The sequence below is a fragment of the Cyprinodon tularosa genome, unplaced genomic scaffold (genome assembly GCF_016077235.1).
Source record: "Cyprinodon tularosa strain WSP-4 unplaced genomic scaffold, ASM1607723v1 ctg647, whole genome shotgun sequence".
Lineage (NCBI taxonomy): Eukaryota > Metazoa > Chordata > Actinopteri > Cyprinodontiformes > Cyprinodontidae > Cyprinodon > Cyprinodon tularosa.
Window position 1 is genome coordinate 50,267 of NW_024039393.1, and position 12,722 is coordinate 62,988.

The following is a 12,722-nucleotide window of genomic DNA, read 5'->3' on the forward strand; positions in this document are numbered from 1 at the left end:
ATGGAATAACGTAAAATCAAGGAGTTAATGTAAAAAAAACGCGTTCCCCGTTAAGTTGCACTACTTTTAACTTTTTGTTAACCACGTTCGTTTTGTAATAACTGTTGTTTTATTTGTCTAAAATCTCCAAGTAACTCACTTAGTAAGATGTTCCATTTGTCTTCAGCTGCCCTCAGATCTTGATAAAAAGAATGTAAATAAGCAAATACTTTTTTTTGTTACCTTGTTAAATGGCAGTCAGCCTTGCCATATGATGACATCATAAGAAGGGGCAGGGCCCCGATCAGATCTGGTACCCTCACTGGTGCTGAGTGGTAAATGGCCTGTACTTTATAGCGCTTTTTCAAGTCAGAGGACTTGACCAAAGCGCTGACACTCAGTAATTCTCAGATTCACACACACAGTCACACATGCTGGGGAGCTAAATTGTAACCGACAGAAACAAGGCTGCTGTACATTAGCGCCACCAGTCCCCCAAACCACCATCAGTAGGCAATGCAGGTGAAGTTTCTTGCCCAAGGACAGAGCAACACTGAAGCCAGAGCCAGGGTTTTAACTGACAACCCACTGGTTGCAGGGCAAACTCTGACGCCCCTGAACCCTGTGTTTGTGTTGTTTCAGCACCAAGGAACAGAGCCTGGTCCTCAGCAGCAGCCTGGAGTCTCTGAAGAAGGGGAAGGAGGTTCTACAGGACAAGCTGGGTTCTCTGGAGAACCAGCACCTTCAGGATGCCAGCAGGTTAAAGCAGCAGCTGGATCAGGCCCAGGCCCGAACACACACCCTGCAGAAAGAGGTACTCCCATGTTTGCAGTGCTTCATGTAGGCACACACTCACAGAGGTTCTCTCAATACTTGGTCTGTGTTTCCAAATGGGTGGTCTGGATCACCAGTCCTCTGGGTCAGTTTGTAGAGATGCTGTGATGGAGCCCATGGTTCTGCTTTCTCTCCTCTCCTGCAGTATGAAGACACTCAGTCGCAGCTGATGGACCTGCGTCAGCGCTACCAGCAGACGGAGCAGGAGAAGCTGAACATACACCAGGAGCTGGAGCAGTGCCGGAGCAATCTGAAGCTGCTGCAGGACAAGACCAGCTCTGTGAGTCCGAAGCACCCAGGCCAGAAAAAATGACTTGCTGGGGGTTCCCACCATAGAGCTCATTTCGTATCTGCTAGCACCTCCATGTTTGAAGAGACGTTCACAGCGAACGCCACAGCAGACTATTTTCATATTGGTCAGTGGACATTTCAGCTCCCTGCAGGTCATTTTAACATGTCGGCCCTAACGCCTCCATCACTATATAGAGCGGCACTATTTACCGGACTTTATAGTGAAGTCGGTTAACTGACTATTTGGACGGAAGATCACTACTTTTCGCTCCGCGACGCTCACGTCACTCTACCTCCTTGCATGGTGTCTGTGCATCTTTGGTCTCTCTCATGATGCTTTGCGAGAGCTCCTGCAAAGCATTCTGGGATATATCCGCTTGTATGGTGACCATTAGGGATGGAACGGTTTATGAAAACCGTCCGAAACGTTTGGTTCCACTATAATAATAATAATAATAATTCATTTAATTTATAATGCACTTTTCACCAAAAAGGCCTCAAAGTGCTACAAAAAAGCATTAAAAAAGAAATACATAGAGATAAAAGAAATAAAATAAAGTAATAAAAGCTCTTTTAAAAGAGAAAAAAAACATCTAAGGGGGACCAAAAGTTTTGCTAAAAAGAAATGTTTTAAGGCCTTTTTTAAACACTCAGTGGACTGAGGCGTCTCGGTTCGGTTCGGGTGTGTTTCGTTCGGTTCATGCGCTGCTCCTTTTTCTCATAGGCGAAGCGTTTACACTCCAGAGCAGAAGGTGGCGGTACTGCGACCAAAGCCAACCACCAGTAGTAAACAAGAAGATGAAGCGAAGCAGCGTAGCCGGGTGTAGCAGAAAAAAATCAGTTGTTGTGGAGAATTGTGTCGGAATGGCGAGTGGGAAAGAACAGGAGTTGGAAGATGCACCAGCAGCACTTTATAGGTCTGCTGTATGGGAGCGCTTTGCATTTAGAGTGACCTACGATGACGGCGGAAAGAAAGTTGTGGATAAAAACAGTGTGCAAGCATTGTGCAACACGTTTGGTTTATGCTAACAGCAACACGACCAACATGTCATGCTAACCCCGGAATCCCTCATACTCTGTCAGCGCTCCGCCCCGCTGCGCTCCAGACCGGCTGCTCAAAGCAAAGCATACAGCCTCCGCTGTGGCTCCCGTCCGCTCCGCTCTGAGTTCCTTGGAGATCGTAGTGGACAAGCGTGAGATTATTAAATTCAAAGCAGCAAATGATCCAGGGTTTCCGTGGATCATTAAAAATAACAATTCATTAATTAATTTTATTTTTTTTCATTAATTTCATGAATTTGTATGGAATTTCGGTGTAACAATAAATAAATACCGAACCAAAAACCGTGAACCGAACCGAACCGGGGATTTTGTGAACCGTTCCACCCCTAGTGACCATGGATACTCACTACTTTTCAAGGCGTTTTTTCATCCACTAGATGTTTGGACCATAGACATTATATACGTAAACGCCAAGATGGCCACCCTCTGGGTACGTTTGCCTCGCTGCCGACAGCATCCAGTGAGGCGCGACTAAAATGGCGCGACCACTATATTGTGCCTTATACGGGTTAGGGCGAATGTTTCGACACAGCCGTAGAGATCCAAAACTGCTGGAACAACTTCCAAGTTGCATGAAGCGGGCGATGAACTAAAAAAGAACATCTGCAACACTTGATTGGAGAAAAACGCGTTTCAGATGTGGCGCACAACCGAAACTTGTTGATCTCCAATAAATTTTTCCTCACCAAGCCATTTTTACGGTTAAATCAGTTATCTTTTAACAAATGTCTAATTAGCATCCAGGTGTAGCGATTATATTCAGGAACGACTTGCCGTACTTACTACCACAACAGCAAAAGCTTCACTGCATAACCAATCAGGAGCTTCAAGGCACTTCCTACTGGCTCCACTGCCCAACATCGCTGTTTGCTCCACCTTCCTGGACTCTGTTTGGTACAAAAGCCCTGAAGACGCATCGCTGACCGCCCGTCGCCTCTGAATACGCTTCAACTTCCTGCCCACGTGGAAACAAGTCGCTTGTTTTTCGTTCGGTGTGGACGTACGTTTAGACGCCAACAATAAACATTTTCTTGACAGATCAGATCAACATTCTGCTAAAATCTCTGTGATATTATTATTCAATCCAGAACAGATTTATCAGCCGATCAATGGCCCGTTTAGTTTCTACTGATCCATTCAGGCTGTAGCTGTGAAATATTGAGGCGGAGCAGCTTTTTCTCCTCATCTCCTCCTCGCTGAAAAAAAGATCTAGAAATAAGTAAAAATGTCTTAAATGAAGTGTATTCACCCTTAATCTGAGCAGGTAAATGAGATGTTTGCCAATGGAATTAGTATTTTACTAATAAGATCATTAGATGACAAGAAAATGCAATTGCGTTTTCTGATTTTAAATGTAAATCGTCCTGTTCCTTTGGCCAAATGTCTCTCTTACCTCAATTCAAGAACAAATGCACTTTTTTTTACTTACCTAGATTTAGATTTTTTCAGTGCTCTCCACATCTCAGGTCATTGTTCTCCTCAGCTCTTCATCCAACGCTTCAGAACCTTTACCAGTTTTCTTCTGACTGATGGATACGGAAGAGGATTAGGGCCACTGAAAAATAAAAAAAAAGTGAACTGATTTTTAAATTTTATTTCAGTTTAACATGGGAAAAAGTCAGAATTCTGACTTTTTTCTCAGAATTCTGACTTTAATCTCAGAATTCTGAACTTTTTCTCAGAATTTTGACTTTTTTCATTGTCATAATTCAGTCAAAAAAGCTAGAATTCTGAGTTTAAAGTTCAATATTCTGAGATTAGTCAGAATTCTGAGAAAAAAGTCAGAATTCTGATTTTAAAGTCAGAATTCTGAGTTTAAAGTCAGAATTCTGAGGGAAAAAAGTCCGAATTCTGAGAAAAAAAAGTCCGAATTCTGAGTTTAAAGTCAGAATTCTGACTTTAATCTCAGAATTCTGACTTTTTTTTCCTCAGAATTCTGAACTTTTTCTCAGAATTCTGACTTTTTTCATTGTCATAATTCAGTCAAAAAAGCCAGAATTCTGAGTTTAAAGTTCAATATTCTGAGATTAGAGTCAGAATTCTGAGAAAAAAGTCAGAATTCTGAGTTTAAAGTCAGAATTCTGAGTTTAAAGTCAGAATTCTGAGGGAAAAAAGTCAGAATTCTGAGAAAAAAAAGTCAGAATTCTGAGTTTAAAGTTCAGAATTCTGAGATTAAAGTCAATTCTGAGGGAAAAAAGTCAGAATTCTGAGAAAAAAAAGTCAGAATTCTGAGTTTAAAGTTCAGAATTCTGAGATTAAAGTCGGAATTCTGACTTTAAACTCAGAATTCTGAGTTTAAAGTCAATTCTGAGGGAAAAAAGTCAGAATTCTGAGAAAAAAAAAGTCAGAATTCTGAGTTTAATCTCAGAATTCTGAGTTTAAAGTCAATTCTGAGAAAAAAAAGTAAGAATTCTGAGTTTAAAGTTCAGAATTCTGAGATTAAAGTCAGAATTCTGACTTTAATCTCAGAATTCTGACTTTTTTTTCCTCAGAATTCTGAACTTTTTCTCAGAATTCTGACTTTTTTCATTGTCATAATTCAGTCAAAAAAGCCAGAATTCTGAGTTTAAAGTTCAATATTCTGAGATTAGAGTCAGAATTCTGAGAAAAAAGTCAGAATTCTGGGGGAAAAAAGTCGAAATTCTGAGAAAAAAAAAAGTCAGAATTCTGAGTTTAAAGTTCAGAATTCTGAGATTAAAGTCAGAATTCTGAGGAAAAAAAGTCATAATTCTGAGATTAAAGCCATAATTCTGAGATTAAAGCCAGAATTCTGAGGAAAAAAAAGTCAGAATTCTGAGATTAAAGCCAGAAGTCTGAGTTTAAAGTCAGAATTCTGAGATTAAAGTCAGAATTCTGACTTTTTTCCCATACTATACTGAAATAAAATAAAAAAAAATCAGTTAACATTTTTTTTTTTCATTGGCCCTAATCCTCTTCCGTAGATGGAGGTTAAGAAAATCAATGAATTAATTCTGCAGCAAAGACTCAGATGTAGATTATTTTAGTGTTGATAGTCCCTACTCAGCAGCTTCAAACTGTTCCTCCTGGATTAAGGGACCATCCAGGTTTTTGTTGATGTTAAAGTCCCTCCTGGATTAAGGGACCATCCAGGTTTTTGTTGATGTTAAAGTCCCTCCTGGATTAAGGGACCATCCAGGTTTTTGTTGATGTTAAAGTCCCTCCTGGATTAAGGGACCATCCAGGTTTTTGTTGATGTTAAAGTCCCTCCTGGATTAAGGGACCATCCAGGTTTTTGTTGATGTTAAAGTCCCTCCTGGATTAAGGGACCATCCAGGTTTTTGTTGATGTTAAAGTCCCTCCTGGATTAAGGGACCATCCAGGTTTTTGTTGATGTTAAAGTCCTTGAACCACAGAGGAGGTCATCTGCTGACCTTAGACAACCTTTCTGTTCTCCTTCCTTCCCCTCCGCTGTAGCTGCTCCATCCTCCATGTTTGTTTTTTGGTTGATTTGCTGGCTGATTTCTTCTTATCCCTCTCCTCCCCACCCCCCACCCCCCCTTCTAGCCATCCATATTGCAGCCTGTCCAAGCCATATTCATGGGCCTAGTCCTGGCTCTGCTCTACTGGTGTTTCGGCCAGTTGTTGTAGAAAGGTACTCACCGACATCACATCAGTCTGTCCGCGCTGCCTCTGTCTGTCTGTCCGCTTTGGAGGGGGGGGTCCATTGAGGTGAAGTTCTTGTTCTGATCCACATTCGGTTAAGGGTCCAGCTTGTGTTTGGCCCAGGGAGGGACGTTCCCCTTTAGAGGGATGGACGTTCTCCTTTAGAGGGATGGACGTTCTCCTTTAGAGGGATAGAGGTTCTCCTTTAGAGGGACGGACGTTCTCCTTTAGAGGGATGGACGTTCTCCTTTAGAGGGACGGACGTTCTCCTTTAGAGGGACGGACGTTCTCCTTTAGAGGGATGGACGTTCTCCTTTAGAGGGATGGACGTTCTCCTTTAGAGGGATAGAGGTTCTCCTTTAGAGGGACGGACGTTCTCCTTTAGAGGGATGGACGTTCTCCTTTAGAGGGACGGACGTTCTCCTTTAGAGGGACGGACGTTCTCCTTTAGAGGGATAGAGGTTCTCCTTTAGAGGGACGGACGTTCTCCTTTAGAGGGATGGACGTTCTCCTTTAGAGGGACGGACGTTCTCCTTTAGAGGGATGGACGTTCTCCTTTAGAGGGATGGACGTTCTCCTTTAGAGGGATAGAGGTTCTCCTTTAGAGGGACGGACGTTCTCCTTTAGAGGGATGGACGTTCTCCTTTAGAGGGACGGACGTTCTCCTTTAGAGGGACGGACGTTCTCCTTTAGAGGGATAGAGGTTCTCCTTTAGAGGGATGGACGTTCTCCTTTAGAGGGACGGACGTTCTCCTTTAGAGGGACGGACGTTCTCCTTTAGAGGGATAGAGGTTCTCCTTTAGAGGGACGGACGTTCTCCTTTAGAGGGATGGACGTTCTCCTTTAGAGGGATGGACGTTCTCCTTTAGAGGGATGGACGTTCTCCTTTAGAGGGATGGACGTTCTCCTTTAGAGGGACGGACGTTCTCCTTTAGAGGGAGGGACGTTCTCCTTTAGAGGGAGGGACGTTCTCCTTTAGAGGGAGGGACGTTCTCCTTTAGAGGGACGGACGTTCTCCTTTAGAGGGATGGACGTTCTCCTTTAGAGGGATGGACGTTCTCCTTTAGAGGGATGGACGTTCTCCTTTAGAGGGATGGACGTTCTCCTTTAGAGGGACGGACGTTCTCCTTTAGAGGGAGGGACGTTCTCCTTTAGAGGGAGGGACGTTCTCCTTTAGAGGGAGGGACGTTCTCCTTTAGAGGGACGGACGTTCTCCTTTAGAGGGATGGACGTTCTCCTTTAGAGGGACGGACGTTCTCCTTTAGAGGGACGGACGTTCTCCTTTAGAGGGACGGACGTTCTCCTTTAGAGGGACGGACGTTCTCCTTTAGAGGGATGGACGTTCTCCTTTAGAGGGACGGACGTTCTCCTTTAGAGGGACGGACGTTCTCCTTTAGAGGGACGGACGTTCTCCTTTAGAGGGACGGACGTTCTCCTTTAGAGGGACGGACGTTTTCCTTTAGAGGGACGGACGTTCTCCTTTAGAGGGATGGACGTTCTCCTTTAGAGGGACGGACGTTCTCCTTTAGAGGGACGGACGTTCTCCTTTAGAGGGACGGACGTTCTCCTTTAGAGGGACGGACGTTCTCCTTTAGAGGGATAGAGGTTCTCCTTTAGAGGGACAGAGGGACGGACGTTCTCCTTTAGAGGGACAGAGGGACGTTCTCCTTTAGAGGGAGGGACGTTCTCCTTTAGAGGGAGGGACGTTCTCCTTTAGAGGGACGGACGTTCTCCTTTAGAGGGACGGACGTTCTCCTTTAGAGGGACGGACGTTCTCCTTTAGAGGGAGGGACGTTCTCCTTTAGAGGGACGGACGTTCTCCTTTAGAGGGACGGACGTTCTCCTTTAGAGGGACGGACGTTCTCCTTTAGAGGGAGGGACGTTCTCCTTTAGAGGGAGGGACGTTCTCCTTTAGAGGGAGGGACGTTCTCCTTTAGAGGGACGGACGTTCTCCTTTAGAGGGAGGGACGTTCTCCTTTAGAGGGAGGGACGTTCTCCTTTAGAGGGAGGGACGTTCTCCTTTAGAGGGACGGACGTTCTCCTTTAGAGGGAGGGACGTTCTCCTTTAGAGGGACGGACGTTCTCCTTTAGAGGGACGGACGTTCTCCTTTAGAGGGAGGGACGTTCTCCTTTAGAGGGAGGGACGTTCTCCTTTAGAGGGACGGACGTTCTCCTTTAGAGGGACGGACGTTCTCCTTTAGAGGGATGGACGTTCTCCTTTAGAGGGATAGAGGTTCTCCTTTAGAGGGACAGAGGGACGGACGTTCTCCTTTAGAGGGACGGACGTTCTCCTTTAGAGGGACAGAGGGACGTTCTCCTTTAGAGGGAGGGACGTTCTCCTTTAGAGGGAGGGACGTTCTCCTTTAGAGGGACGGACGTTCTCCTTTAGAGGGACGGACGTTCTCCTTTAGAGGGACGGACGTTCTCCTTTAGAGGGAGGGACGTTCTCCTTTAGAGGGACGGACGTTCTCCTTTAGAGGGACGGACGTTCTCCTTTAGAGGGAGGGACGTTCTCCTTTAGAGGGACGGACGTTCTCCTTTAGAGGGACGGACGTTCTCCTTTAGAGGGACGGACGTTCTCCTTTAGAGGGACGGACGTTCCCCTGAGCTTCTTAAACTTCCTGCCTTAAAGTTGGTTCCATCTTTTCCGCTTGTCCTGCTGGAGAACCAAAGCCTGAATTCAGATCAGCTGGACTCTAACTTCACCTCCTGACCCTAACCGTCATCTTCATCGTCTGAACTAACCGTCATCTTCATCGTCTGCACTAACCGTCATCTTCATCGTCTGCACTAACCGTCATCTTCATCATCTGCACTAACCGTCATCTTCATCATCTGCACTAACCGTCATCTTCATCGTCTGCACTAACCGTCATCTTCATCGTCTGCACTAACCGTCATCTTCATCGTCTGCACTAACCGTCATCTTCATCGTCTGCACTAACCGTCATCTTCATCGTCTGCACTAACCGTCATCTTCATCGTCTGCACTAACCGTCATCTTCATCGTCTGCACTAACCGTCATCTTCATCGTCTGCACTAACCGTCATCTTCATCGTCTGCACTAACCGTCATCTTCATCGTCTGCACTAACCGTCATCTTCATCATCTGCACTAACCGCATGTCAGTCAGCTTCCAGGCCACACGGCGACAGACTCCCAGCATGCATCAGCCGTTTATTTAAAGTGATCCCACCTCCAGTCAGACGGTTTTTCACTATGGCTGCTGTCATCCGGTCACATGTCCGTCCACCATGTTGTCACCTGGTCTGACTTTGGCAGGAGAGTCAGACCAAAGGTTTTTAGTTTGTTGGCGTTAAAGCTGCTGACTGACAGCAGCTTTAACGGTTTAGTCTGAACTCTGGGATCACTTTGAATCAGCTCCTCTGACTGTCGTGTCGTCGTATACTAACAGCCTCCTCATTCCATGCATGTCTTTATTCGGTTTTTTTTTCATGCCGTTCAGCTGTGTTTGAAGATTGTTTGGTTTCATACTCATTTCTTTCTTTGAACCTTAACTCTCTTGTAGCTGCGGACGGACAGTCTTTGTCCTCCTCGCTGTACTTCTGTGTCCTTTGCTAGTTGGAATCATGTGAACCAAGGTTTCCGTCTTCTGCCTCAAGTCTTTGGATCCTTTTTTTCTGCTTTATTCTTAAATCCTTTCTTCTTTTTCACCTGCAGTCCTGATCATGACATGATTCGTTTCATTACGGCCCTTAGGTCGTTCTCAGCAGCTGCACATCTGTTTGAACAGATGACTGGAAATAAAATGAAATCTTGTTCAGACTTGAGTTTATAGAGGACCTGAACTAGAGGTGCTGATGGACCCGATCTGAACAGGATCCGTGGTTCTATAGAAGATCCTCAACAGGACAGTAGTTCTCTCAGGAAAATGTGATGGATTTCCAGCAGATATCTTGATGTTTGGTACCAGCTGGTTCCCACGTCAGCGCCGCAGACTGGCCTTTGGTTAGGGGAGGAAACCCTGGTTTTGGTTTGAAGGAGGTTTCTCCCGGTCCTGAAATGATTTGAATGTGTCAAACATGCAGCAGATTCTCCTCACTCCTTATTTATTCAGCAACAAAGCTGAGGACGGCCCCTTTGCTGTGGTGCATGGATCTAAGCTCCCATGGGTCACATGACGGCGACCAGCTGTCTTCATTACAACATGTAGACCATCTGCCAAAGGGAGACCATTTAGGTCACCCTCTATATATTGCAGTTCTATGCTGATCCACCAATGCACCAGACGTACTACGTAATCGACCTGACCGACAGTAGTGAATATCTGGTGATGCACCGTCCAGCTGCATCCTCGTCTGTAGCTGCATGTCGATTTATGGCTGAGGGCTGAACGTGGAACTGCTTTGGCTGTTCCCCAAACAGTCATTTACAAAGTTTGCTTAGACAAGCTTCGCATGTCATATGAGAACATGATGAGCAGGGTTGACAGTGTTCTGTCAGCTCAGCACACCGCGTCAGGCCAGCATACACTTAGTAATACACATGCTAGTTATTAGCAGCTATCAGGCCCATGGAATGGCTTCAGATTGTGTCAGTTAGTTATCAAGTGAATCCTAACCCTGAATTAATTCCTTTTCCCCCATGGAATTAATTATATACGGAAGAGGATTAGGGCCACTGAAAAAAAGTTAACTGATTTTTAAATTTTATTTCAGTTTAACAGAATTCTGACTTTTTTCTCAGAATTCTGACAGCTAACAAACATGTTAGCATCAAGCCGTAGCCATGTCTGTTTTAGAGACTAGCTCTCGTTTTAATGACCTTCTGCTTCTCCATTAATGAGGGAATCCCTCGGGCACGTAAAGTTGGAAATCTGAGATTATAGTCGGAAATCTGAGATTATAGTCGGAAATCTGAGATTAAAGTCGGAAATCTGATTTAAGTCGGTATTCTGAGAAAGAGTCGGAATTATCTCGGAATTCTGAGAAGAAAGTCAAAATTCTCTCGGAATTCTGAGAAAAAAGTCGAAATTGTCGGAATTCTGAGGCAAAAAAAGTTGGAATTCTTTCGGAATATTGAGAAAAAAAGTCGGAATTCGGAGAAAATGTCGGAATTCTGAGAAAAAAGTCGGAATTCTGGCTTTTTTCCCATATTAAACTGAAAGAAAATATAAAAATCAGTCAACTTTATTTTTTTTTTCAGTGGCCCTAATTCTCCTCCGTAATTATCTACTTTAAAAATAAATAAATAAAAATGAAATGATCTGCATCTCGCTCATATTAAAAAACTAAAACCAAATACATCTCATATCCTGTCAACTGAGTTGTAGAATCCGCTCCCTATAATAATTTAATTTTGTGTGAAGAAATGCTGATCATTTTTTAATAAGATCCTCGTTGAACGAACATACAATGTTTTTTGGGGTTTTTATGTGTGTGGTGGACCCAGTGAAGGACTTTTTTTTGTTGTTTTATGCACTAAACTATGACAAAAACCTGACTGATCCGGGAAATAAAATGGCATGATTGGCTTTAAGGAGAGTGGAGTCAGAGGAAACTATGTATAATACGTGTTACTAAGGGTATGCTGGTCTGACGTGGCCTGCTGAGTTGACAGAACACCGGCAGCATCGCTGGACCCAAAGAGGCAACGTTAGTGCTGGCGTTTGATAAACTAACTTAAACCCCTCTTTAAACACTTAAACACACCCCTCCTAAAAAAACCCACCTTGGACCCTGAACCTCTGTCAAACTACAGACCCATTTCAAACCTCCCATTCATCTCCAAACTCCTAGAAAAAGTTGTTTCCACCCAGCTCCACAACCACCTTAAATGCAATAATCTGTATGAAAAATTCCAATCTGGTTTTCGCCCCTCCCACAGCACAGAAACAGCTCTCATCAGAGTCACCAGCGATCTGCTGATGGCCTCTGATTCCGGTTTCACGTCCCTCCTCATTCTTCTTGACCTGTCTGCTGCGTTTGACACAGTAGATACCACATCCTCCTCCACCGCCTCCAGCATTTCATTGGTCTCTCTGGCACTGCCCTCCACTGGTTTCACTCCTACCTCACTGACAGGACCGAGTACGTGGCCCTGGGGGAGGCAAAATCCAGACCTCACACTGTCACCTGTGGGGTCCCCCAGGGCTCCGTGCTCGGCCCTACCCTGTTCACCATCTACATGCTCCCCCTTAGTTGTGTCGTCGGCAGGCATGGGGTCAACTTCCATTGCTATGCTGACGACACACAACTTTACATTAAAATGACTCCTCCCAGCTCCCCCGCCAACTCTGTCACCCGCCTCAGCTCCTGCCTGGAGGATATAAAGGCGTGGATGAGTCAAAACTTCCTGCAGCTTAATGCCTCAAAAACAGAGGCCATCCAAACTGGTACTCCTCATCAACTCCGTTCCTCTCCTCTCACCTCTGTTTCATTCTGTGGTCATACCATTCCCCTCTCTCCCTCTGTTACAAGCCTTGGGGTCAAGCTTGACCCCCACCTCTCCTTTGACAATCATGTCACCTCCATCTGCAAAACGTCCTTCTTTCACCTCCGTAATATCTCTAAACTCCATCCCTCCCTATCCCTCCCTGCTGCAGAGAAGCTCGTCCACGCCTTCGTCTCCTCCAGGCTGGATTACTGCAACGCTCTCCTCGTCGGGATCTCTGGCAGGAGCCTTCAGAAGCTCCAGTATGTACAGAACAGCGCTGCCAGGGTCCTGATGAGGGTGAGGAAACACCAGCACATCACTCCCATCCTTCACACTTTACACTGGCTGCCCATTCACGCCCGTATAGAGTACAAGATTCTTCTGCACACCCATCACTGTGTGCACGGTGCGGCCCCCATGTATCTCACTGAACTGCTCACACCACACACCTCTTCCCGGACCCGGTCAGGCCAACAGCACCGTCTGGCCCCACCCAGGACACGGCTAAAAACAATGGGCGACAGGGCCTTCGAAG

General features: G+C 45.2%; 1 protein-coding gene across 1 annotated transcript in view; it reads left to right on the plus strand.

Annotated features, from left to right (window-relative positions):
• slmapa (sarcolemma associated protein a) overlaps nt 1–12,722 on the plus strand; it is a gene marked incomplete at its 5' end in the record, with an annotated part of 66,728 nt that overhangs the window by 47,705 nt on the left and 6,301 nt on the right. Inside the window, 2 exons of the mRNA XM_038308748.1 lie at nt 622–793; nt 959–1,093. Of these exons, the coding sequence (XP_038164676.1) occupies nt 622–793; nt 959–1,093 (307 nt within the window). The remainder of the gene's footprint in view (nt 1–621; nt 794–958; nt 1,094–12,722) is intronic.